This window comes from Raphanus sativus, chromosome 7 (assembly GCF_000801105.2).
Source record: "Raphanus sativus cultivar WK10039 chromosome 7, ASM80110v3, whole genome shotgun sequence".
Lineage (NCBI taxonomy): Eukaryota > Viridiplantae > Streptophyta > Magnoliopsida > Brassicales > Brassicaceae > Raphanus > Raphanus sativus.
The window spans coordinates 10232664-10258398 of record NC_079517.1 but is presented as its reverse complement, the minus strand read 5'-3'; the positions used below and the strand labels follow the sequence as shown (position 1 = coordinate 10258398).

At 32.5% G+C, this 25735-nt stretch overlaps 4 protein-coding genes across 6 annotated transcripts; 2 read left to right on the top strand and 2 right to left on the bottom strand.

Annotated features, from left to right (window-relative positions):
- The first annotated feature begins 1228 nt into the window (after positions 1-1228).
- Positions 1229-2272, top strand: LOC108816880 (F-box/kelch-repeat protein At4g38940-like). Its single transcript, XM_018589442.1, has one exon. It carries the CDS (start codon positions 1229-1231, stop codon positions 2270-2272), a length of 1044 nt encoding a protein of 347 aa, XP_018444944.1.
- A 2680-nt stretch (positions 2273-4952) lies between these two features.
- LOC108818168 (probable pectate lyase 5) lies at positions 4953-6839 on the bottom strand. The gene is made up of 4 exons (XM_018591063.2): positions 6633-6839; positions 5795-6535; positions 5560-5698; positions 4953-5469 (listed from the first exon to the last, which is right to left on the bottom strand). The coding sequence occupies exons 1-4, from the start codon at positions 6752-6754 to the stop codon at positions 5248-5250; spliced, it is 1224 nt and encodes a 407-aa protein (XP_018446565.1). The 5' UTR covers positions 6755-6839; the 3' UTR covers positions 4953-5247.
- Positions 6840-17261: 10422 nt separating this feature from the next.
- On the bottom strand, positions 17262-20223 carry LOC108814871 (ultraviolet-B receptor UVR8-like). Of its 3 annotated transcripts, none has more exons than XM_018587506.2 (7): positions 20065-20223; positions 19699-19741; positions 19352-19613; positions 18674-19023; positions 18193-18594; positions 17764-18124; positions 17262-17695 (listed from the first exon to the last, which is right to left on the bottom strand). In XM_018587506.2, exons 3-7 carry the CDS (start codon positions 19592-19594, stop codon positions 17441-17443), a joined length of 1611 nt encoding a protein of 536 aa, XP_018443008.2. In that variant the 5' UTR covers positions 19595-19613; positions 19699-19741; positions 20065-20223; the 3' UTR covers positions 17262-17440. The 3 variants fall into 3 exon arrangements, with proteins under 3 accessions (XP_018443008.2, XP_018443011.2, XP_018443010.2); XM_018587509.2 differs by having other exon boundaries at positions 17262-17692; XM_018587508.2 differs by having other exon boundaries at positions 20082-20205.
- A 1506-nt stretch (positions 20224-21729) lies between these two features.
- Positions 21730-22543, top strand: LOC108814928 (photosystem II core complex proteins psbY, chloroplastic). Its single transcript, XM_018587582.2, has one exon. It carries the CDS (start codon positions 21813-21815, stop codon positions 22413-22415), a length of 603 nt encoding a protein of 200 aa, XP_018443084.1. The 5' UTR covers positions 21730-21812; the 3' UTR covers positions 22416-22543.
- The last annotated feature ends 3192 nt before the right edge of the window (positions 22544-25735 follow it).

The window sequence follows — 25735 nt, the reverse complement described above, 5'->3', positions numbered from 1 at the left end:
ATGTTTTAATCATCAAAAAATTTAATATGTGTTTTCTATTAAATATTTTTCTAAGAAAAAATGTTTTTTGAAAAAATGGATATGACTATTTTAAATATCTGTTGATATTTAGTATTTAAATTTGTAAAATTAGTTACATATAATATTCATAATTCAGTTTCTAATAAGATTACTTAAGTTTTGAAGGTTTATAGTTTTGAAATTTTTTATTTTTAAATAATTTGTAGCTAAAGTTTTATGTATTTAATAAGATTAAATTTAAAACAATATAATTGTTATACATTCTCTACATATTCATATCCAATTACATAGGAATATAAAACCATTATATCAATTCTATAAATTATTTCTGAAATATATTATATAGTTTATAAGTACTTGATTACTAAAAATGATTTTATGAGCATTATATATTTTTATATAAATCACATATTTAATTACCATAAATTATTTTATGCAATATATTTAGATCGTTTGGATATTGATACAAATTGATTCTAGAACTGATTTTCTTACTCATAAAATAAATAAAAATAGAAAATCCATTAACAAATCAAATAATAATAATTTTTCTTAAACTCACAGACACCTAAGTAAAAATCCATTAAGTGAGTTCTCATTTAATATCATGAAATTTCAAAATAGATTTTATAAATTAATAAATAAGCTTATATAAATGACTCACAACTTCTTATAATACTTTAAAATATATGATAAGCCAAAATAAACATTTTTATAAATGATTTGTAAAGCATATATGAAATTAAAAGACATTAATAGTTATTATAATAATTTATATACAAATATAATGTTTTAAATAATAATATAAAATCACTATATCGATTTATATAATTTTTTGTCATTTATTACTTTATGTATTTTATAAATATAAAAATTGATTAACATAATACTCTTTCTATAATTTCAAAAATTAGTTACCATATATTTATTTGTAATATTATGTAGATTATTTGACAAGTGATATTAATTAGTTGTAGACTTACCTTTTGTTTTTAGATCTAATTAAAATAAATAAAAATTAAAAATTGTCGATCAATCAAATTACAACAATTTTTGAAGATTTCACCTATGGTCCAGCAAAAATCGCTTAATATATATACATATAGTATATAAATTATTTGTAATATTATGTAGATTGTTGATTTGAGATTGAAATTAGAGATTTTTTTACGATTAGAGCGTTCAATTAGGGTTTTGCAATCTAGACATGTCTTCCAATATTAGGGCAAAGAAGAAGCAATTGCCTTCCTCGTCTCCGATTAAGTCACTTCCAGAAGACATCGTGGTTGACATCTTGGCGCGTGTATCGGCATGTGACTATCCAAGAGCCTCCCTCGTTTCAAAGTACTTCCGGTCACTCGTTTCGTCGCGTGAGATATACGCAAGACGATCTTCGCTTGGCTGCACTGAACACTTTTTCTATGTTGTCCACTATGACACAGACAACAGGCATGACTGTTTGTACACTCTCCGCGGGAAAGAAAAACCCAAGGGCTTGGTCCGTATCTCCGGGCTTCCTGATATGCCTCGTGATGGAAGCTATGTAGCCGTTGGTTCGAGGATATATGTGTTTAGTGGGATGATGACATCGAGTGCTTTCTTCATCGATTGTACATCCCACACTGTGCAACATCTCCCGAAGATGCCTGTCCCCCTGTGTGGTATCGTCGCTGACGTAATTGGCAGGAGAATCTACGTCTTTGGATATCACGGTACGGATCAAGTCATATGCGCGGTGTTCGATACGGAAACACAAATGTGGGAGGATGGAATGAAAAATGCGATGGATATATTTTTACCTTGCTTGGTCGTGATGGCTGATAAGATGTACATGATGGGTATTGGGGATAGCTTTGTGTACGACCCAAAGGAAAGCAAATGGGAAACGGACGAGGTGCTGAGTTCCAAGTATTGGGTTCAGAAGGTTTGTGTTGTTGATGATGTTTTGTACTTTTACGATTATGATGACAAGGAAGTGAGAGCGTATGATCCAGAGCACAAGTGTTGGGGAGTGGTGAAAGGTTTGGATGATTTTTTGGTTGAGATGAGACGTGCTGGTGGTTGTTGGCCAGTGCCTATGAGTTACGCTGGCAAACTAGTTTTGTTTTTTCATAAACCAAAAATCATTGGGGAGATTTTGCTGGAAAGACGCAGAGGGGGTCAGATTTGGGGTAAAGTTGGTCGGTGGTATGATCATGGTCTGACTACTGATAATTTTTACATTACGAAATCTCTAGCTGTTGTGCTTTGATTCAACAACATGTCTCCTTCTTATAAACTTGTTTTGACATTTGGGTTTCTTTAGTGTAGGAGGGCATTTATAGAAACATGTTCCGATTTGGGTTTACATGTGTCTTGAATTTTGAGATGATCATGCTTGTGCTTAAATCGATTTTTAAGATGGCGAGTGTTTCTCGAAACAAGAAAGCAGGAACGATGATGACTGCGCAACTTTTTGCATGAGAAATTGAAATAACCCAAAATGATAGAAGGTTACGTTGACATAGCACTCTTAAATTTAAACACACTCATAAATGGTGTGTGATGCTAGCTGTTTTTGTTTATTGGCAAACCTTTAATCTTGAATCAGGTTTGCTATACGAAAGATTTTCGTATGATAAAGTTCGAAGAAACCAGTGAGATTGCTACAAGCCAAGAATTGACTAAGAACTCATGTAAAAGAAAAATAACATAGTAAGAATGTGTGACCAAAATTGTTTGATTGTAATTCGACAAGAACACACTGGATCCTATTTTAAGATTCAACAAAAGCATAAAATCAGAAAATTTGTCACCTCTAAAGCTTTTACAAGTCAATAAGCAGCTCTCATCCCGAGTTCCCCCGTCACAGTTGAAGCTTATACGTCAATTGTGGAGCCTTTCATTGGTATAGGGCTTTCAAGGTCATATCAAGGCTGCACTAATGTAGAAAATTCACAGAAATTGCATGGTAGAAGCATCGGACATGAAGTGGTGAATTTGGTTCTCTCAAGCTTGGCAAGGATGGTTTTATCGGCGCTCCTAATGAGAATTTGACGACAGGAGTTTACTACTCTATTGATTTTGATCAATAGTGAAGCCATATCTTTTGATGAGGTTGAGTACAAAATCATGTCGTTTGGAAGGAATGCTTAATTATATTTGGTTTGATTATCAAACGCCATGGAGTCTTGGGTTTTGTTCTGCCGCGTTGTGTACTTTCACTCTTTGCAAGGTTTTATAGCCTAGCTCGACACCATTGCTATGATTATGAAACGTTGTATTATTGTGAACGATAATAGTGGTTACTATATGCATTATGCAATTAGGGCGTTTGAAGAAGCCTTGGTCTCTGTCCCTGTGACTCTTGCAAAGAAAGAACAGTGGATTACAGCAATTGAGACGCTCTCTGCTGTAAAATCTCAGCAAATCGAAGTTAGTGATTACGGGTTTTGTTTTTGTTACTACTTAATTGGTTTGTCACTGAAAGATATGGGGTATATTGCAACGACGTAGGAACAAACGAATCTGAGAAAGCAAAATGTGTTTGAAACGCTGATCTGGAAGCAACAACATATCTTACTTGCAATACAAGTTACACAAGTGGTCAAGATGATACTCCAGATCAAGACAAGTCTTACGCTCAGTTTGCGATAACTCAAAACAGTTGACTTTGGCTTGTTAAGTATGCTGATTTTGATTGATTATCCAGCTTGCGTTTTCGTAACATTCCAAGACTTCTAATGTATTGATTCAAGGACTTACGTTTTGGCCCCTCATGTGAAACTAAAACCATTCAAAAGGATGGACATTTACGAGTAAGAAAATAGAACTGTTGGAGGTTGAAGTTGTCAGGTCCTACATTAATGGAACAGATGAATCATTGGTTTGTGATGTTTTGTTAGTTAATATTTTAGTGGGTCTTCTCCAATTTTACTGACTTCAAAAGTCAAGTAACGTTCTGTACCTTGTCTTCTGCCGACAAAGTTCATGAATGCTCATTAAGCTTTCTTTGTTTGTTTCGTTAAAACCAATTTGATCTTAGCACTTACTGTTGCACATGAACGGAAAAAACGTATGAAAAGTGTACTATAGCTGAACTAAACATGTATTTAAAGTGAAACATGACTCCTCTATTCTTTCTTCTTTTACTTGATTAGAACAAGTTACAATGAACGTGAAAGCTGCGCGTCCATTCCGAAGTTCATAAAAAACAAACTATCACATGCTCAAAATAGTGTATTTATTCCAAATTAACGAAAACAGAAAGAGATAAATAGTTCTGTACCGACAAAGTTTAATCCTTATTTAAGTTGTAATCCGTGAGGTCCGACGATTTTGAACTTTATTACAACAACGATACATTCGTCACATGATTAAATTAGGTAAAAGCAACATTCAATGTACATCCTGTGCCACGTTGAAAAATTGCAGCTCCTTTGGTTCCTTCTCCTTTAATAATTGCAATAATTGACCAATGCTGAATTTAATTATCACCTCTTCTCAGGGACACACAAGGCAAGATGTGGTCCAATGTGGTGGAGATTCTGTTCTTACTCTTGTCAGACTCACAAAAATCACACTTGACAGTTGCCTCTCATCACTTATTACAGATCTTGCAGACAAATTAAATACCATCCCAACGATTAGATATGCCCATGTTACACTCTAACTCCTAGAGAACTATAGGAATATAGTATTCTCTACTAGGTCACAATATATTTCACATTTCAACTAACAGTATGCAATATCCAGTGGTCAATTTGGTTTTCGGTTCGGATTTATCCCATGATTTCTGGGTATTGGTTGTAACAGGTCAATAAAACTAATGCGACAAAAGGCTGTATTATGTATAGTCTATTAGTTATATTACTACCATTTTTCTTTGATGTAAATCTGTATAATGCGAAAAGACTGCTAAATTACATGTAAGAAACTGTTAAACACACGGATGTTAATAATTTAGCAGTTGATTTCGTTTATTACAATATAAATATAGAATCAACAGTCTTGCAGCACTTGTACATATCCCCACCACAACATACATAGGTCCCTACTCCAAAAAGTTACATGACACTCATTGGTCCAAAGGATCCATACAATACTTTAATATACACATCAAACTCAACTTACAACTTTAACCCTTCCCACAATAGAACCAAAGGGTAACGAAAAAATTGACATAGGAGGACCAACACATCCTCTTGTGTTAATTAGATGCACTATAACTTAAGTAGATGGATCGGATTAGCATCGAGATCCTTTTCTACAAGAGAGAGCACCAGCATTTCCCGTGACTGAAGCCACTAACGAGGACGGTCTAGCCGACAAACTTGAAGCCTTTGCATAGCTCGAAGAGGCTCTTCCACCAGAGGGCGTAAAAAACGCACCGTTCAGGAATAAGTCACCTTCTGATCTCCAATTCCAATTCTTCCATTTGCTTTGTGGTGCATCTTCGTATTTAGTCACCTTTTTCCATATCACATAGTTGTAATTAAATACTCTTATATATGAGAGTAAAACAGAAATATCTTTGTTATAAGATTAGCTCTTAATTACCTCTTTGAAGACATGGTCATTGGGAGCAAGAAACCTATTGCCTTGACTGTTAATCGTTGGAGCTGCACTCCCACCAATTGCGTACATTTGCCAGTGCGTATAATCATTATTTACCACATGAAAATATCCATGCCTACATCTGTCAAATTCCCAAAGTTAAATGGCTTTAGTGCAGATAGTATTAAATTCCAAGGACTTGTTTAGCAAAACTAAAAGGTTATCAAACTTTATTCACCTAGGCATTCTCTGAACAAGCCCTTCACCAAAATGATTAAAGGCAATGGTGACTTGCATGTTCTTGTCTCTCGTGAACGAATCACTGTGTCCCAAAAGCATCACTTTGTTATGGTGCGTCAAGTAGTTATTAGATATCGTAATGGCCGTCGATCCACGGATCGCATCGACCAGACCGTCATCGCAGTTAGACAACGAGCAGTGGTCCACCCACACATGGGACCCACCAAAAATCGAGACAGCGTCTCCGTCAGAAGCCGTTCTCCAACCGTAATGCGACGGAGAATCTCTAACGTAAGCATTCCCTCTCCTCTTGCAGTCGTGGATGTTGACGCCGTGGATGATAATGTTGGTCACGTACTGAACAGTGATGCACGCGCCGCCGGCGATGTGTACGCTCGCTCCACGGCCGTCTATGGTTTTGAACGAGTTCATCATCAGCTCTTCTTTCAGCTTTATGACCATGTCACGTGCGAAGATGATCCACAGCGGCTCGTCTTGGATCACTGCGTGTCGTAGGGTTCCCGGTTTAGGGTTAACCGCGTCTTTGTCGCTGGAGTCAGTCACCACGTAGATTCTGCCGTCTCGGCCGCCGATGGCGTGTTTGCCAAAACCAATGGCGCAATCAGCTAGTCGTTGTCGGTTCTTTTCCCATTTCGGGTCGCATCTCCAACAGTCGTCGATAGGGTTTCCGGTCCCACATGAGAGGACACCAAGATTCCTTCTAGACGCATTTATCTTCCTACAAATACACACATAACAATGTTATAATGTGGGAGTGAAATATTATATAATTGAAAATTTTAAACCAAGGAGCTTTAGGAAACTTGTATACGCACTCGTTTACTTCTTGAACTACGAGTTCAGGGTCGGAAACATGATTGGAGGCAGTGAAGGTCGGAGCGAGAACAAGGAAGAGACATGAGAAGAGGGAGAGAGACAAGTGGTGAACAAGTGTCATTCTTTCTTTTGTCTCTCGAGAGGATTTTATTTATTAATGAGTTTATGAGATTTGAATGTGTTTTTGTTTGATGAGATAAAATGTTGAGGAAGGCTTTGGTTTCTTTATATAGGAAAATCTCCTTCCTTGATTTTTGGGTTTTTAATAAAAATAAAATAAACATTTATGAAGGCCCCACTCTTTTAAGATTCTTTAATTTATAGAGTAGTATATAGTAAAAATGAGAAATGGTGAAGAAACAAAGTAAATATTTGATAGAAATATATTAAAAAATTGATCTGGTTCATTTTATTATTATATATGGGAGCTCCTGTGAGCTTATGAACTACATTGTTTAATAGCTTGCCAGAACCTGGAGATAAACCATTTACTTTTGTAATCACTAGCGTGTATTACTGCAAATACAACATAGCAGACACCAAACTAAATAAGCAATACACAATCGTTTCGGCGTAACTAGGAACCTATATAAAACTGATCAAGCAACATTAAAAAAAAAGATAATGGGCAATAGAAAAATTGAATATTCTAGTTCCAAGTTCAATATTTCTGGTCAGTTTCGCTAATATTTCAAAACGCATATATACACATGTCAAGTGGATGATATATTATGATATCTAAAGAACAATGTCTTGGCAAAGAAATGTTACGTACTGTAATTCTTAAAATGAGAAGATTTTGTAAAACAATAATGCTGAAGCTCTTGCAATTTTTTTTTGCTAATCAAGGGACATGAAAGAGAATTAGATCTCAAAAGAAAAATATAAAATTGTTGAATTGGGTGCCGCAAACAAAAGCATCAGTTTGAAGAGAATAGATACAGTTAGGCATGAGGACGAATCGGATATACGGGGTTTTAAGGTATTTGTGATTTGATTCATATATTACGGATATCTAATTTTTTGATTTGTTTTGCTTCGGAAAAATACGATATTCGGAAAAACGGATATCCGGAAAATAAATAGATTTTTACGGATATTTATGAATATTTAAGATATCTCATCTGTTTCGATTAGTACAAATAGTCTTAAAATTTCGATACAAATTTGTTTTGTAAAATATTTTTTGCATGGTATATAAGATAAAATTTAAAAGAAGTAGTGAATTTACATATTTTGCAAAAAAAATTTAAGCTTAGTTAACACAAAACTTATGAAAAAAATATAATTGTCATAAATGGTTTCTCTTTCTTTTATGTAATATTTTTATATAAGTAATAATGTGAATAAAATCTGTCGAATCATATGTTAGAATAATAATTTTATAGTTGTATACATTTAAAACTTTAAATATAATTAAGATATAGATGTATTTATATATTTCTGGATCGGATCGGATATTCACTTCTCAAAATTTTAATATTTGTGATTTACTTTAATTTTAACGGATATTGATTTTTAATATTTGTTTTGCTTCGAGAATTTACGGATATTCAGAATTTTTGGATCGAATCGAAACGAATAACGAATCAAATTAAATTTAACGGATAAACCGCATAGCCCTAGATACAGCATATACATACATTTACGATAGCATGTGCACAATGTACGTACATTAACTTTCTTCAACGTAACTACTGATGCTTTTGGAGACCAAAACGAAAAAACTGTGGATGCCTTTCTTACAAAGATTACCCTTTTGTCATCCTTTAATTGTTTTGCTAGGCAGTAAAGCGACTTTTTTTAGCAAAAAGAGAAAATGAGTAAAGTGACTTTTTAATAAAACAATATTGTTGACAAAAGTAAATAAATTAAACGATAGAAATCAAACGTGTCTTGCGGGCTGTTTTCAGTTGCTGATATATGTATGTTGGTCTTAAAATACGAACATGATAATTTCACATAGCATATTTTGATTTGCGTGCACATATATATACATATACTAGCTTTTGGAGCGGATGTATGTTCTAAATTATTATATGTTAAATATTATTTTACATTTTTATATTTTTGAATTTTGAGATTAATGTATTTTATTCAGTGTCCAATTATAAAGTATAATGTCGTACAATTTTTATTTTATTTGGCAACGTAAACATTTAAGTGTTAAAATAATTGAGTATTAAGATAATTGTGGGTATTTTATTAAATTATACTAAAATTTGGTGATTTAAAGTGTATTTTAAAATTATAATTATAGAGATTTTAAACAGTAATAATAAAAACTACTGGAAAGATACCAAAAGAACAAAAACATATATTTTTTTGTTAACTAAATTTAGGAAGCCCAACATCGATGAATAAATTGGACCAGTTTGTTATAATTTTAAAATTGGTTCATCATATTTAACAAAAAACGTGAAACTATATCAAATATCGAGATAAAAAGATGTAGAAAAGAAATTTTAAAGTTATAGCAAATTAATATAATTCTTGGTTTAGTATTGGTTTGTAATTGAATGGTTTAGTAATAAGGCTAAACATTGTATTTTATAAAGTAGATAATACGATATGTTAGGCAACCAAGGATGAAATGGTTTAGTAATGATTTATTAAAAAGAGATGAAGTGGTTTAGTGATGGTTAAGAGAAACGTGGGTTTTGGTACAATTTTAAAAACAAAACTCTGTGTTTAAAAGTAATGGCATAATGATGTAATTTTTGTGGAAAATTTAGGGGTAAGTACTAAATGTACTTCAGTTTTAATAGTTTAGATATATATAGTTTGTCATAGTAACATGTAGAACTTAAAATGTCATATCATATATACGAAATGTTATTGTTATTTTTATGAAGACATAGTTAACTTCCTGAAACATTCGTAACATAGTTATTACTTAGTCACTCACTCCTCTAGTTTTTTTTTGGTGCAAGTCACTGTTCTAGTTAAACGAACTATACAAACCTTGCAATGTACATACTTTTTGTCCCAGTATATATGTACCCATTTCTTTTTTTCTATTCATTTTAGCAACGTGTATGGCTGTATATTGTCGGTAATACATGTTTACTTAGCTTTTGATCATGCATGTATCTCCCATCTTTTGTATCTGTACTTTTGTTTGTACCATCTCTTTTCTCTGGTTAAATTTTAGAAAATTGAAAACATTTAAGCATTATATAGCTTTCAAAAAGGTACAAGCGTTTAAATTTGTCGGTCTATTTAATAATCTCGAGTTATGTTTCTCCAAATCGAAAACACATTTTTGAATGATCAGGAGAGTTAATTAGGACAATGGATTGATGGACCCCGCCCATTTCCTCACCAATTATTGTTGACTCACAAATCTAACATTATTCATAAATTGATTAATTTTTTATATAAAAAGTACGTTGTAGGACACATCGGAACCGGTTTAAGATACAATAGTCGGAAACCGATTTTGGGTTTGAATTAAAGGTCACGTTCGTCCATGTGAGCCTTGTCTGGCCAGTGGCCACACCCCTGCATTCATGGGTCGCACATCTAGACCGTTTATTTCTAACATGTCTTCGCCGTCAGCCCTCCGATCTTAAATGCACCGGTCCTTCTCACCCACCATTTTTAGAAAACCGTAGTGTAATTGGTTATACTCGTATTTGAAAGCTGCGCGTAATCACATGATGCTTGATACAAAATATTCAGGGTGAGATGGTGGAATAAAATTATGAAAGTGAGAAAGGTAGTTTGCATTGATATTTTTGAAGGTTTTTTATATATATATTTTCGTAATTGCTTAATGAATGATAATAAAAATGTAATAATATAGAAATACTCACTTTTTGAGGGTACTAATAAAAAAAATTGTTCTATTTCGGTTTTCAGAATTTAGAGGTTGATATATCGAAAGGAAAATGGTGTTTTCCAATTTGTAAAAATTTGTGTGTTTCTATAAACTTGCAGTCACAAGCTTTTAATAGTAAAAAAAAGAAGAAGTAAAAATCACATTTTCTTTACTTTTTTTTTTATTTTGCAAGTTTATGTATAACTGTGAAACCAGTATTATGGAGAATTTAAACTATATCAAGGATATTTAAATATTTCTTTAAATAATAATGTATTACTAATCTTAACTTTTTTTTTTGTAACGGTATTACTAATCTTAACATTCATCGAATTTTTCAAAAAATAACATCCATCGAATTTAATAAACGTTATTAGATTGTTTAATCACCTCGATCGACTGCTTATGATCTTGGTAATTTTCTCCTCACGCTGCTGCTACCTTCTTTTTTTTTTTAATACTCTGAGAACATTGCATCTCTTCTCCAATAATCCAATATTTCACAAAACATATTAAGATATATTGCCATGTTAGAAAGAATTACATACGTTTTTATCCACAATTAAGAGTCTGACCATGGTCAACTTGTTTGCTATAGTTAGTTCTTTTGGAAGGTCAGTATTCGTTATACTATGTTATAAGTAATATTTCCCTTTTATAAGAACGATTCTTATTTTTGCCAACCAGAAAAGTTATGTTCACTCAACGACATTTTGATACGATAGATATATATATACATGTAGCGTCCCTATAGTTATCGCAATAGATTAGCCATTTCAAGGAGTCTAGGAATGGAATTCGACGAATCAATTAATAAATTGTAATCAAGCACGTTAAATTTCTCCTTTACTGCATCCTTGTATTGTCCAGGCAACCGCGAACGATATGATTAGTCTACGTTCACGGTCCATATACGTACGCGGAACGAAAACGATATATTTAAATACAAGAAAATGCATTACAATTATTGAGAAATACAAATGATTAGACCAATATTCTGTTATTGTATAATAGAATGTTAAACGATGTTCTTACACTATATAAAAAAACACGAAACCTACTAAAATACGTAGTATGGACATTATTTAAGAATAGACAAGAGCCCTGAAGAAATGGGTGACACAAAAGAGGGAGTCACATGGCCTTAGAGAGCCCATGTGACAACATGATGATATATTTATATAATCATTGATCTCATATCGCTATTGACATTTCTTACGATGAATGGTTCTCACGTCTCTAGAAAATTGAAATGGTTTGTTAAAATACAATATAAATGTTGACAAAAGACATACAATAAGCTTGTAAAAAAGCGTTTCTAAAAGCATCTATTTGTGTTCTTGTGAATGTCTAGTGACCTGTTAAATGTTGTTGCCCAAGTTGTTCACTATCAAAAAGTCAAGCATTTTGATTACTTCTTACCAGTATTTGATTATAGACTACTTAGAGTTTAAAAAAAAAAAAGACTACTTAATAATCATTACCGTGTAAGAACAGGTGCAACGCAGCATCTTAGAAATAAATCCTTTAGCCAAAAATTATTTTTATAATATATGGGATTCAAAAATTTTAAGGATTTGTGCCATTGAATGCCGTAGCTAAGGATCAATTCACTATCGGTCTCGCCACGTGGGATTGCATGATTGGTTTTTTTTTGTTTTTTTTTTAATTTTTTTTTATAAAGCTGAAAAAAATAAAAATAATAAAATAATATAAAAACTTACCTTGGTTATCAAGTCTGTGGGGTTTGGCGTTGCAGCTGCTCTAAGGTGTCCCAAATCCCAGCGATCCATCAACTTATTGTACTACTAGTCTACTATATATACTGCACATTTCTTTGTGAGTACTTTTCACAATCCTTGCTAAAAAGGATTAACGCTGGAGAAACAACTAAGATGATATTGAAATCAATGACAGCATGTTCACATGAGATGACTAGCCAAACGATTTAGAAGAGAGCACGGCCGGTGATGAGAAAAAAAAAGGAGGAGAAGTAAAGGTGGAGGTATATAGTTAAACGACATCAAAATTCGTTTTGGATTTGATGATGGCACTAGCTGAAGAGAACAAGCAAAAGATACAATGCTGGAATGGATCTCGAGAGGTTTATGATCAAATATCTTTATATAGTTATGTATAACCAAATTTGAACATATTATTTTTAAGTTAAACTTTTTTTAGTTTAAAAAAATTTAGGGAAAATTTTGATTTTTACATCAATGTAAATCTTAATTTCCCAATTTAGTCTACCTAAAGCTTAGAGAGATATGTATATAAATGAATTTCTATTTTTTCTCAGCCAAATTCTTCTAAAGAAAATTATGAAATCAAAAGGAAGAAAGCTGTATACACTCTAGGGTTCAGTATGATTTCAGTTCTTATGCTAAAATTGATTTATCTTGATCAAAAAAGATTGTATGCGACGATCTAAAAGCAGCAATGGAAAATTTAATTACTAAAAAGTTTACTTATGAAAGTCACACCCCGAAATGATTGCATCATGTGTGATTAAGTATGAAATTAATGCAATTTTATACTAGTAGTCAGTACTCTAATGATTAATATCTGTAAATGGCATATAAGTAATGCACTAATTTTAACATTTACACCCAAAAAAAAAGTAATGCACTAATTTACTACTGGGCAAGTGTAATTCATATAATATCATAGGATAATCTTTTAATTACTTTTATTATGAGTTGTCATCTATCTATCTATCTTATTAAAATAGAATAGAGGTAAATTTTAAAATTAACTCTTAGACTTGCAAAATATTTACAACCTAATGACGCTGAAATAATTAAATAAACATATTTTCAAGTAATATTTGTCTTTTCCAAAATTAATGAAGTAATTATTACTCACAATTCTATGCTTTCCATATTTTTTCCAAAATTAATAAAATATTTCCTACATTAAATTCACAATAAATTCAATATAAATCTTTTAACTTACCTATTTCATATTAATATTGTAAACATTAATGAACGTCAACAATATACAAAAATATTTATGTAACAATATAAGTTACATTTGTCTCATTCTCCCCCACAACTCATGTTACTATTCTTTTTTTTAACAAACTTCTTCTTTACCAATATAAATATATTATGTGCACCATTATGATTATAAATCAACTTATCATATATATAAAATAATTTATTAGACATTATCATGAAATTTTGATCCACAAAAAACAAAAAAAAAATCATTTGTATGGATACACGGATCATATTCTAAACATGGTGGTAATACAATTCACGGTTTAATAGACAAAATAAATTAAATAGTATAAACTATAAATTATTATACTTATAAATGTTATTAAATAATTATTTTACACAGGTAAAATTTTAATATATATTATCACTTAAACAATATAAATATTTATTTACAAAAATAAAAACAAACATCCGAAAGGACGTGGTTTATAAATGTACAAAGACTTAAACCCATTTATAATTTTTATCCGTTACATCAAACTTATATTTTCATTTTATTTTCTTAAAAATTTAAATCTTAATTTTATATGTTCCAAATTGATAGAAGATTAACAATCATTTTATTTTCTTATAAATGTTATAGCTAATGTATCATTTATAAATAGCATGCTAATTCGTAATTGTCTATTTTCGTATTTTTCATTTACAAAATTTGTTCGCTATATATTTTAGACATGGATATTATTATATAAATTTTAGATTCTGTTTTGTATAATACCCAATATCGATGATATATTTTATGCTAAAGTACTCAAATATAAAATTAAGTACAATATAAATATATATTTACAAATACAACTATATTTACAAATATATCATAAAATACAAGCACAAATTAAATATTTGCACGGATCAAGGTATAGTAATTGTTTATTTAGCGTGATGATTATGCATATGGAAACCCATCTATATACAATTTGAAAATTTTCAATAATTCCTTACTATTCAAATAGTTTTTCAAACGGTTGTTCGTAGTAAAAAGTCACAAATGTATAAAGAGAAATTTACTAGAATGACTCATATTCATAGGCTTATTATTAAAAGTATCTCTTTTAAATTATAAAATGTCTTCTTATGCATACCATCTCTTAAGCGTTTTAAATATGTTATTACTTAAATGCCATTACTAATTATTTTATATGCAAAAAATGTTAATTATAAAAAAATCATCATCAAAATCTTATGTAAAATTTGTATATATTACAATGTTAATAAATATTTATAATTTTTCAACACACTTGTTTGGAATAAATATTACAAATTTCTTTGAGTGGCAAGCCATACGAAGAGATGCATCCTTATTGACCCAAAATTTGATAAATGAAGCGAGCTAGAAAGATATATGCACCTTCTTTTCCAGTGGAAATTTATCAAGGAGAGTCGGAAAAAAAAATTAACAGAAAAAGTTACATATCCTGAAATTTCATGAATTATAGACAATTTGGTAACAATTTATTCAATTTTTTGTAAAAATTAGAAATTGATAAATATGTAAATTTTTTCTATAATTTTGCGGACCATATGTCAGTATTTCACCAGCTTATACTCAGGTGCTGCCTTTCATCTTTTCCGTATTCATCGTCGGCTGATTGGCTGAAGTTCAAACCTATTTGAGCTGGGTTACATAAGATTAGTAGTCAAGTTGGGCTCTCTTCACTTAGTCCAGTCAATCGAGGTCGGACCTGTGATTTTCAATGCGCATAATTAAGATTCTGTCGAACATTACTAGTTGTCGTCTTAGATTACGTCTAATCTTGTTTAAGTTTCTTATTAGAATTTCAAACGGGCAAGTATATACATTAGTAAAGTACGCCTTGAGCAAACCGTCTACATTAAGGTTTTTGCACCGGAAAAAGGACATTTGTTTTGATAAATCTTCTAAATGAACATATACAGTACAATTTTTAGTAGTTCGCGAAACATCATCATTGACCAAGACGGTGGCAATACTTTCTATAACAAGAAAGAAGAATAAAATTTATTTTTGAAAGAAATCATTGGTTAATGAGGACTTGGACTTAATAAACAGAATTGTTATGTATAATTGTTATTTCGGATTTAGTATATTCTAGTGAAAATTTAATCAAAATGATATGGTATTATGAAGAAAACTCTCAGTGTCAGTAGAGTAAGGTGTTAGTGTATAGCCCAATATATTTGTGCTATATTTAGTAAATTTTTCTGTATAAAAATACTTATGAACTTTGGACCTTTCTAAGAGACAAAAATGAAAGAGCGGGTTTTCTTTTTATCTCTTATCTAATGGTCACATCGTCACTTTTTTTACTCCCACTATAAAGATTCGAACCCCAATCAGACTCAAAATGATATGAAAAATTAAGACTCTGTTATCAACTCATATCAATCAAACCATCGCCTTTGCGTTGAACAAGTGATAACATATGTTGTTATAAGATTGTAAGAGGCACAATAGACGCCAATTGCAAAGACATGTTAATTGATAAATAGGAAATACAAGAATACGGCAGGTTTGGGATGGGTTTTCTCCGGAAAATCGATAGCAACACCAATTCACGGAGCGAAGGGACAGCGTTTCGTTGGATCCCCTCTCATTGCAGAAGCGATCGTGATGCGCTCAGCTTTCAACCAGGTGATCTCCCTCGGGTTTCAGACACTCAGGGTCTTCACCGACAACTCAACGCTCGTTCGAGTAATCAACGGTGACAGACAGTACAAAGAAATTATCGGAATCATCTCTGATATTCGATCGATCTTCTCTGACCTCGCATCTTTTTCTATCTTTCATTTCCCTAGATCGAAAAACAAAACCGTAGACTTTTTAGCGAAACGGATTTTACAGGCCTCATTATCTTCTTTGTATTAGACTCCGAGATTGGGTCATTGCTTTTGGGTCCATTTTTTTTATCCCTTTAATGCAATATTCAGTGACAAAAAAAAAAGAAATACAAGAATACGAACTCTTTTAAGTTATATCCCATAAAGAACATTAAGTTCATAGAATCATAACTTCATAAGTTAAACCAATCTAGTGTTAGAAATGCCATGAACATTGAATTGATCAACATGAACTCTTTTAACCTATAATTTGTAAAAAAAAAAACTCTTTTAACCTACATCCCAAAAGTTTTTGCCAGTTAACATTCCAATATTTTCTTATTGATGCATCAACGTAGTTTCTTTCGAGTATCATTTGTTCTTTCGAAAAATAACTTTAGGAATTAATGTGGAAATTTCCCATGGATTTCTTCATAATGGTGAGCATGATCCGTCCCTTGATGGTTTTATTTTTCAGTTTACTGTAATGCTACTATCTATGCACTACTATCGAGCCTAATTCCATAATTATGGAATCTTTTGTTTCTATTGTAAACTTTGTTGCTCACTGAGCTTTTATAATATAATTAGTTGCACAAAAAGAAAAAGAAATGCCATGAACACTATGTACTTCAAATCGACCATATGCACTCAACATTGTATAGTCTTGGGACCTACGTCGACTAGGAGTTGTCGAGAAATTACATGTTACACAAAAGTAAGTTCTTCTTTTTAATTTTAATTCAGTTGACCAACAAATCACATGGGCTACTAAATTATTTTGTTAATGGGTAGAGAAAATGTGTTGCTAGATTGTTTGGGCGTCAAGTAACTAATTATAGTGGGCATGTGCTACACACTCTAGGGTTTCAGGTCCATCAACTACAGTTTTTTTTTTTTTTTTAAGTTACACGCGCTAGACATGTAACAAATCACATGGGCTACGTGGCCGCTAGGGATACGCCAAACTTTTTTTTGGTAAAATATTAAGATTATAAACGCTAAACTGTCAAAGCAAAATATCCAATAGAAGAAAACATCTTATTTGTTCATCCAAACTAAAAGAAAAAAGAAAAAACCATAACCATCTTCAATGTCATTACCTTATGTTCCTATGTACAAACCATTTCTTTAGACATTAGTCAAAGATCAATGGTGATGCAAACCTAAATTAAGAAGATAGTCTCTAAGAAAGATCAATACCAATAACTTTAGCTGGTTCTGCTCTTTCCATCATGTTATCACCAAGCTTCACCCCGAGCTGCCCTCTCCCCCCAGACCCAAACGCATATAACGTCCCTGACTCTGTCATTGCAAATGTATGACCAGTCCAAGGAAATGACACCGACTTTGTCAAACTCACATGAACCACACGCTCTTTTATCTCCTTCAACGATGAAACCAACTTCGGAGTAAGAGTATTCTCCTCCACACCGCCCTGCTAAATCAAGATCATATATATAAAGACCATTGTCTCAAACCCCAAAACCAAGAAAATCACAGACTTACTTGACCAAGATTGGCTTCACCACATCCGAACGAGTAAACCTGACCATCATCAGACACAACAAAGGTATTGTACTCTCCAGCGGCCACGTGTACAGCTTTAACATCCTTTAATCCTTCAACGACCTTAGGAGCCAACTCAAACTCTTCTGTTCCATGACCCAAGCAGCCATACCGTCCCCATCCCCAAGTGCACACTCTCCCATCTCTCCCAACTACAGCAGCATGCCACGCCCCTGCTGAGATCATAACCGGCTCCATCTTCAAAAGACTAAACTCCTCAATCAACCGAGGCTGTTTCTCACTAACTGTCGAACCATGTCCAAGCTTCCCACCCAAACCGCATCCAACTGAGTACACCGACCTATAAAAAACAAAACAATAAGCACATATAAAAACAAATGTGAGCAAACATTACAAGGAGAGACTCACATGCCAGTGGGTTGAAATGCTAGAGCAAGAAGATAGCAAAAGCCAGCAGCAATCTGCACAACAGGTACGTTCTCCAAGGCCCCCAACAAAGGTTGAGGCAACAAACAGTTAAGGTCGGTTCCGTGACCGAGTCTTTCATCCTTCCCCCATGATAATGTATACACTCTTCCTTCTCTAGACAAAACCGCTGTGCAGTGATATCCAATAGCGGCTTGAACCACGAAGATCTCCGTCAAGGACTTGACTCTCTGAGGCGTTGTGATGACCTTAGTCTCCTGAACCACTAATCCAGGGTCGCTAAAACAATCTTTTCCAAAGGCATACACTTCACCAGCATCGCTTATCAGCATCGTTCTGTCAGCGCCAAGAGCTGCTTGAATGATCCTTATCCCATTAAGTGACCTGCAAGCAACAAATGCAACTGAATATATTGCACCAAACCGAAGAAGAAGAATCAGAAAGAGAGATGAGTCTCTCTCACGTGATTGGTCGTGGCTGCCAAGCGTCTTCGACGGTTCCGTGTCCGAGTTGTCCTGAACCGTTGGATCCGAAAGAGTAGACAACGCCCTTTGATGTGACGGCGATGCTGTGGCCAGGACCAGCGAGGGGCTGTGACTTCTCCCGCCTGTTACCGAACTCACCAGATAGCAAGAAACTCAGAACAAGCTTCCATGAGCCTCCGCATTTCCTTTTGATCTCTTGGCGTTCTTCCTCTCCCATACGTTTGAATATCGCCCTCTTTTGGCAGATGTCGAGAGCTGCAACCTCTGAGATGGAGAGTTCAAGGTCCGGAGAGAAGTTTGCCGGTTTCCTAAAAAAGGAACATGTTGCCTGTAGACAAAAAAAAAACTAGAACCATTAGTTTTGAAAATTTTTACATAGGCATAGTTTATTAAAGTTATTAAAAAATATTTATAGTCCCCAAAATCTCAGGTCCGGCACTGATCAACAGAGGTGGTCCTGAAGATAGCCAAATGAAACATTGGACTATGGCTTTCAAAAATTTTTGAAAATTTTATATTGAAAAAGGTTCCCAAATTAATGAATTTTTTTTTTGTTAAAATCTTTAATAAAATATTTCAGGCCCTTGACATCTCTCAGGGAGGCCCCTGCTGATCAACCAACCAAAGTGAAAACAAGAAAGAGCATCATCACTTGCCTCGAGTTTGGCAAGGTCACGAGGATCCAAGTCACATGTTGTGAGAACATGAAGGGCAATGGAAGGACAAGAAGCCAAGAAGAATTCTCCAGGAGCAGAGTTGCCAAGGCATTGTCGTTTCAGAGAAAGAAATGACGGCAACTCCATAGCCACGTCCGGAATCTCCGGGATGATGCTATGGAGTTGTAACGTAGCAGCAGGGCTAACATCATTTGATGTTGCAGTAGCAATTGTAGTGTCCATTGGGCAGTGCCCGTACCAACTGTTTTATTAATATCAGTAAAAACAATATGATCATATAATATAACTAGTGCATTGTTCAGTCATATGATCTAAATTCTAGATACCTTTAACGGTAAGTAGTGAAGAACACCGATCGTGAGAGAAATGCTGTTCATGTTTTAAGACAATAAGATCACAAAAAGACAGCATCAAGATCGAGACTTGCAGTAGTAGTCTCATAAACAGGAGATCATTACAAAACACAACTGATTAAGGAAAAAAAAAAGAGAGGCGTAAGCAGTTTATAGTTACAACAAACAACAGATCATAACCACCAACGATGATCAATAATATATTAAGCGATCAGTTAAAAAAAAAAGAGACCAAACACAAACATAAAAGTCACTGTTCCTGTAGATCGTGATGATCGTGGATTTTACAGGGATCAGAAGAGACACATCAAAACGTGGATGGATGGTTTCAAATTTTACCAGACTTTGGGACTCACAACTTGTGATGAGAGAGAGAGAGAGAGAGGAGGAAAAGGAAGGGACTTGATGAATCTGTTGTTCGTTCTTCCGTGAATTTCTATAAAGAAAAGATTGTTACATTTTTGGATTTTTGGGTAAGCTTCAATCTTTTGTATATATATCTCTATACGTTTTCCTTAAATAAAGCGATTAGGTGTCAGCGTCAACAGATGGAAATTGGATACATATAATACTCACAAGTCCACTCGTACACAAAGCCCAATTCCATTTTTTTTTCTTATCATTTGCCATTAATTACTTGGTGAAAAAAATGTTTTAGTACAAAAACAAAGATGGGCCACAGAAATGATCAGTTAAGACAGTTTAATTGTTGCGAAAAGACGTGAATATTTTTCTAATAATATATGAGAATTTTTCATTCTAGAACGGGTTTTCAAATCCTACATATTCAGGATGAAATAGTATAACTGTATAAGATATTGTTTCTTCCTTTGCAAGGTAACACTATTGATATCTTCTTCCATGTGCTTACGTTAGTTGGAGGTGATTAGAACAGATGGAACAAATGAAGAGAGTATGGTGGATGTTTATCATCCGGAGATGGGAGCATGTCCGTCGCTAGGCATGTGTAAAAAGGTACATTTGTAGACCTATTAGAGATCATATGTCTAACCCCGAAATTTTCATAGTAATACATTATAAAATATACATTAAATTAATAACATATAGATATAATAAGCGATTATAGGTACAAATTCGTCAACTTAATAAGATATCCGTATTTTTTCGAAACAAAGCAAATCGGAAAATTAGATATCCGTAATATTCGAAGCAAATCAAAAATACCTTCAAAAACCCGGATATCCGATCCGTGCCTAGACCTATCCATCACTGCAAGATCATACAAATATATGCACAAAATCTTAACTGAAAATAGAAGAAAATCTTGCTTATTCAAAATGTGTCTCTAGAGTAGAAGTATCATACTTGGCCTAAGTACATAGTACCAAGACCATGTGCCGTAAGTAGCCAGTATGGTTGTCTAAGCTTTGAATATGTGGTTATTTGGTTCCTTCGGTGTATAACCATTCACTACCTATCACCGACTATTCCATATAACATGAGACTAATGTGGTTTTAGGTGAAGTAGGCTTTTTGGTACAGTTACTAGATCGTATGATCATTCAATGATTAACAGATGTTATTAGTCAGATGGTGTGACCACACCTCTTAGCTACAAAAGACCAAGTTAAATGACCTTGTTCATGAAGTTACTTTTTTTTATAACGTCTTTCATGAAGTTACTTAAACTAGTACATGTCTAATTATCTTTATAGCATGTTCAGTAAGCCATATTAAGCAACCATCGCTAAAAATGCATCTAAATTAGTTATACATAATACTAAAAAATTGTGTATCTCCAACATAAATATACTCAAAATATTACCTATTTATATTTGCACCGTACTATATTAGAGGAAAAAAATGATGATTAAAAGAAAAAAATAAAGAAAATTAAATTAAAACTAACGTAGAGGAGGGAAGATCAAAGTGATAAGACAAAGAGAAGCGTGGCATAGAATCTATGGCTCAAATCTCACAAAAAATCTCCAACTCTCTTCTCCTTGGATAAGAGAAGTATCTAGAAGCCCTTTCACTTCCACTGATCATCCTTCTAATATTCCCAAAACCATCTCACAAACTCTCACTCCTCAAATCTCTCTCTCATCTCCAAGCCCCTCCGACCAATGGCGGCGACAATGGCAACATCAGCCAAATGCATGTCCTTAAACCCATCTCCTCCTAAGTCTCTAAACCAAACCAAACCCATCTCCTCAAAACCCTACATCTCCCTCCCTACACCACCAAAACCCACCGTCTCTCTCGCCGTCACAAGCACCGCCCTCGCCGGCGCCGTTTTCTCCACGCTCAGCTGCTCCGAGCCCGCTTTCGCCGCCCACCAGATCGCTGAGCTCGCGGCGGCGGCAGCTGGAGGTAGCGACAACCGAGGACTAGCTCTTCTCCTCCCGATCGTCCCGGCGATCGGATGGGTGCTCTTCAACATTCTCCAGCCAGCTCTCAACCAGATCAACAAGATGCGAGAGAGCAAAGGAGTCGTCGTGGGTCTTGGCATCGGCGGTGGTCTCGCTGCGTCAGGGCTTTTGACTATGCCGCCGGAGGCCTCGGCTGGTATGGTTAACGAGATGGCGGCGGTGGCGGAAGCAGCGGCGAAAGGTGGAGACAACAGGGGACAGTTGTTGTTGTTCGTGGTTGCACCGGCTCTGCTTTGGGTTCTTTACAATATATTGCAGCCTGCTTTGAACCAACTCAATAAAATGAGGTCTGAGTAATAATCTTTGTATATATATTAATCATCGTTTGGGATTCAAATGTAAAATTAATCCTTTGTTTTATGGACAGTTTCATGTATAAATTTTGAACAATTATCCTCTGTTATATCCCACTACTATATACTCGATTTATCTGCAACTAGGTTAGATCTTATGAGTTTCCAACCGCCATAATTGGTCCCTTATAAGATTTTGGATTTGGAACACCAAATTAATCTATACCAGAACCTAAACTTATGTCATGCCCCATGTTATTGTTAAATGTGTTGCATGTCTTTTATTGATCTAGATTAATGTCATATTCTGTTTGGACTACATATGAGATTCTAGAAACATCAAGTTATTTGTAAGATTTCTTAGATCATTCGTATGCAGCGAATTGACTCTAGCATGAACTACTTGCAAGTTGGAATTCATGTGTCCGTCATAATTTCTCTGGAAACAGAATAATAATGTGTTAGTCTTGCTATTTACAACTTGCAATGCAAGAAATCATAGTGTGTTCGTATTTTTGGGATCGTATTGCAACGTGGTGGTTAAGGCTGGCACAATATCCGCGCCCGGCATTTGAACCCTATTCAAGAAACAGAACTCCATGAATGAATATTGAGTTAGAAGAGATTAAATATTTGAACCAGATTCGATAATAACTGATAAAGAAGTTAATACAAACATATTTAAAATATATAAGATGTTGCTTTAATTCTAATATATTTTATTAAAATAGAATTATGCGATTTTTATGTGTGATTTTGTAAGTTAGTCATCAAAGTATGAAATATATGTATTTATAATATCTCAACAAAAATTATTGAGTCTAAATTTTGTATAAAATATATTTATTTTTGTTACAAGATAATATAAAAAAAATCAATGATTTAATTACAATATATTTTAATATAATTATTTTAACTATATATATATTTAAGTTATATCAAAATCTGTTAAAAATAACAAAATCTGTTGAAGAAAGATTAAAATCTTATTTTTTTTTCATTTTTCTCTAAAATAATTCATTAGTTAAATTAGTAAAAACATATCATTTATTTTATTTAGTTATTATTTATAAACAAAAATTAATAAGTTGTTGCTATTAATATGTTTTATATTCATCTGATCTGTTATACTAAAAATATATATATATATATATATATGTTAAATTACACATGGAAAATCATATTACATTGATAAAGTTTTTTACCACCTTGTTACACATTGATAATTTAGCAAACATTATTTTAAAATATAAAATTTCCTTCATTTAACTAAAAATAAATAATGCATAGAACATATTAAAATTAGTAAACTATATAATATATTTATATAAAAGAGAAATTATTAAGTATTAAATGAACCTATTGATTTTAAACACAGAAAATAAAATTTAATTTCCAATATAAGACTTTTGTCTCCGTGATTTGTTTACTGTAATGAAAATTTTCTAAATCATTATTAAAATAGTTCTGAAATATCCTATTTCAATCATCTATCTATACTATTAAAGCAGATGACTGTTTATAAATCTACCCCTGAAATTTATAAATAATTACAAAAATTGCATGTACTTTTTTCTACCATTATTTGTAACCAATCAAGAGTCATTATTTTGCAATTACATTAAATTACATTAAAGAGTATTTAATATAATTCAGTTCTTAGTTTTTTTTTGAAAATTTTGTTTCATAAATGTTTGCACCATATCTTTTCAAAAAATCTTTCACATTGTTAATTATTTGAAAACATTTATTAAATGAAACTTCAAAATAAAATCAAGTTGAAATAACAAATGATTAAATCAACAAAATCATAATACGGGTCTGAATTATCTCAACTCCTTAAAAAATAATTTCATTTAAAATAAAAACTAAACCACATAAACTAAATTTAATAAAATTATAGAAAATATTTTGAGACGTACAAATGAATTTTTTAATACAAAAGTGTTGAAGATATAAAATATTTTATTTAAATTAAAAATCACTGTAAAATAAGTTTAATTTCAATTTAAATAAATTAAATCATATTACAGGTTAGAATTATTTAGAGTCTTCTAAAATTTAGTCATATTGAAAATAAAAAATAAGTCATATAAGTAAATCTAATATAAATTTCATAAAAGTTCGAATATATAATTTATCAAAAATTATAGTTTTATTACGTAAAATAATTTTTCAACAAAAATATATCCGCCCTTTTTAAAGGCGGATCAAAATCTAGTATATTCTATTAATTTAGAAGCATGACCAATTAATAAATGTTGTGTCCAGTTATTATTTTCAACTATACACTTAAAAAATAAACCAAATATTTATAATTTCTCTAGATATTCGAACTAATCTAACCACATTCAATACGATCATATTCTTCATTCAGAGCAGTTACTTTTATTTGTCCAGTATAACCACTTCCATTTATTGTCAATATTTTTACACTTGATTTTTCATAATCTTCCTAACACTAAAGCTTATTGAACAAAGGTTAATATTATGAAGAGAAAGTGATGATGATCCCACCGGCACAAACAAGGAATGCTAATTTCGAAGAATCATGATTACTAATGTAATCTAAGTTTGATAAAAATATACCCGCCCTTCATGACATAGTAATTATTAATATCTTTAATCTTTATTTTCCTGAATAATACTTCCATTAGTATCAATTAGCTGTAACAAAGATCAGAAACAAATGGGGAGAAACAGGCTCCAGCCCCACACTAAGATGCATACACAGATAAAGAAACGAAAGGATCCATAGCCATCAACATTGGGCAAAAATGATCATCACACAAAAATTTCAAGTGATCTTACCTTCGTGGTTAAACAAAATACGAACCAAAAAGGATATCATGCTGCAACATATGACTGGGTGGGCACGTATTGAATACTATCCTAATTTTTAGTATTTGAGATTTGTTTTGTATTTTACGGATATTCAAATTTTAATTTATTTTGCTTCGTAAATATATAAAATATATAGATATCCAGTTTTTCAAAATATCCAAAAATTGCAGATATTTACGAATATTTACGGTTTTTTACAATTATCTCATTCATTTTGCTCAGTACAAATAAATTATGAAAAACATACAAATTTATTTTCAAAAATAACTTTAACATAATATAAAATTTAAAAATATTAGTGAAACTATATGTTTCATAAAAATTTTAAAAACCAATTATATGTTCTTATAAAACATAAAATTTTAGAAGAATTATAGTTTTTTTATAAAGAGTTTATATTCATTTCTTAGTTTAATACTCCTATAAGTAATTTTATAAATAATACTAATAAATTTATATGTTAAAATAATAGTTATATAA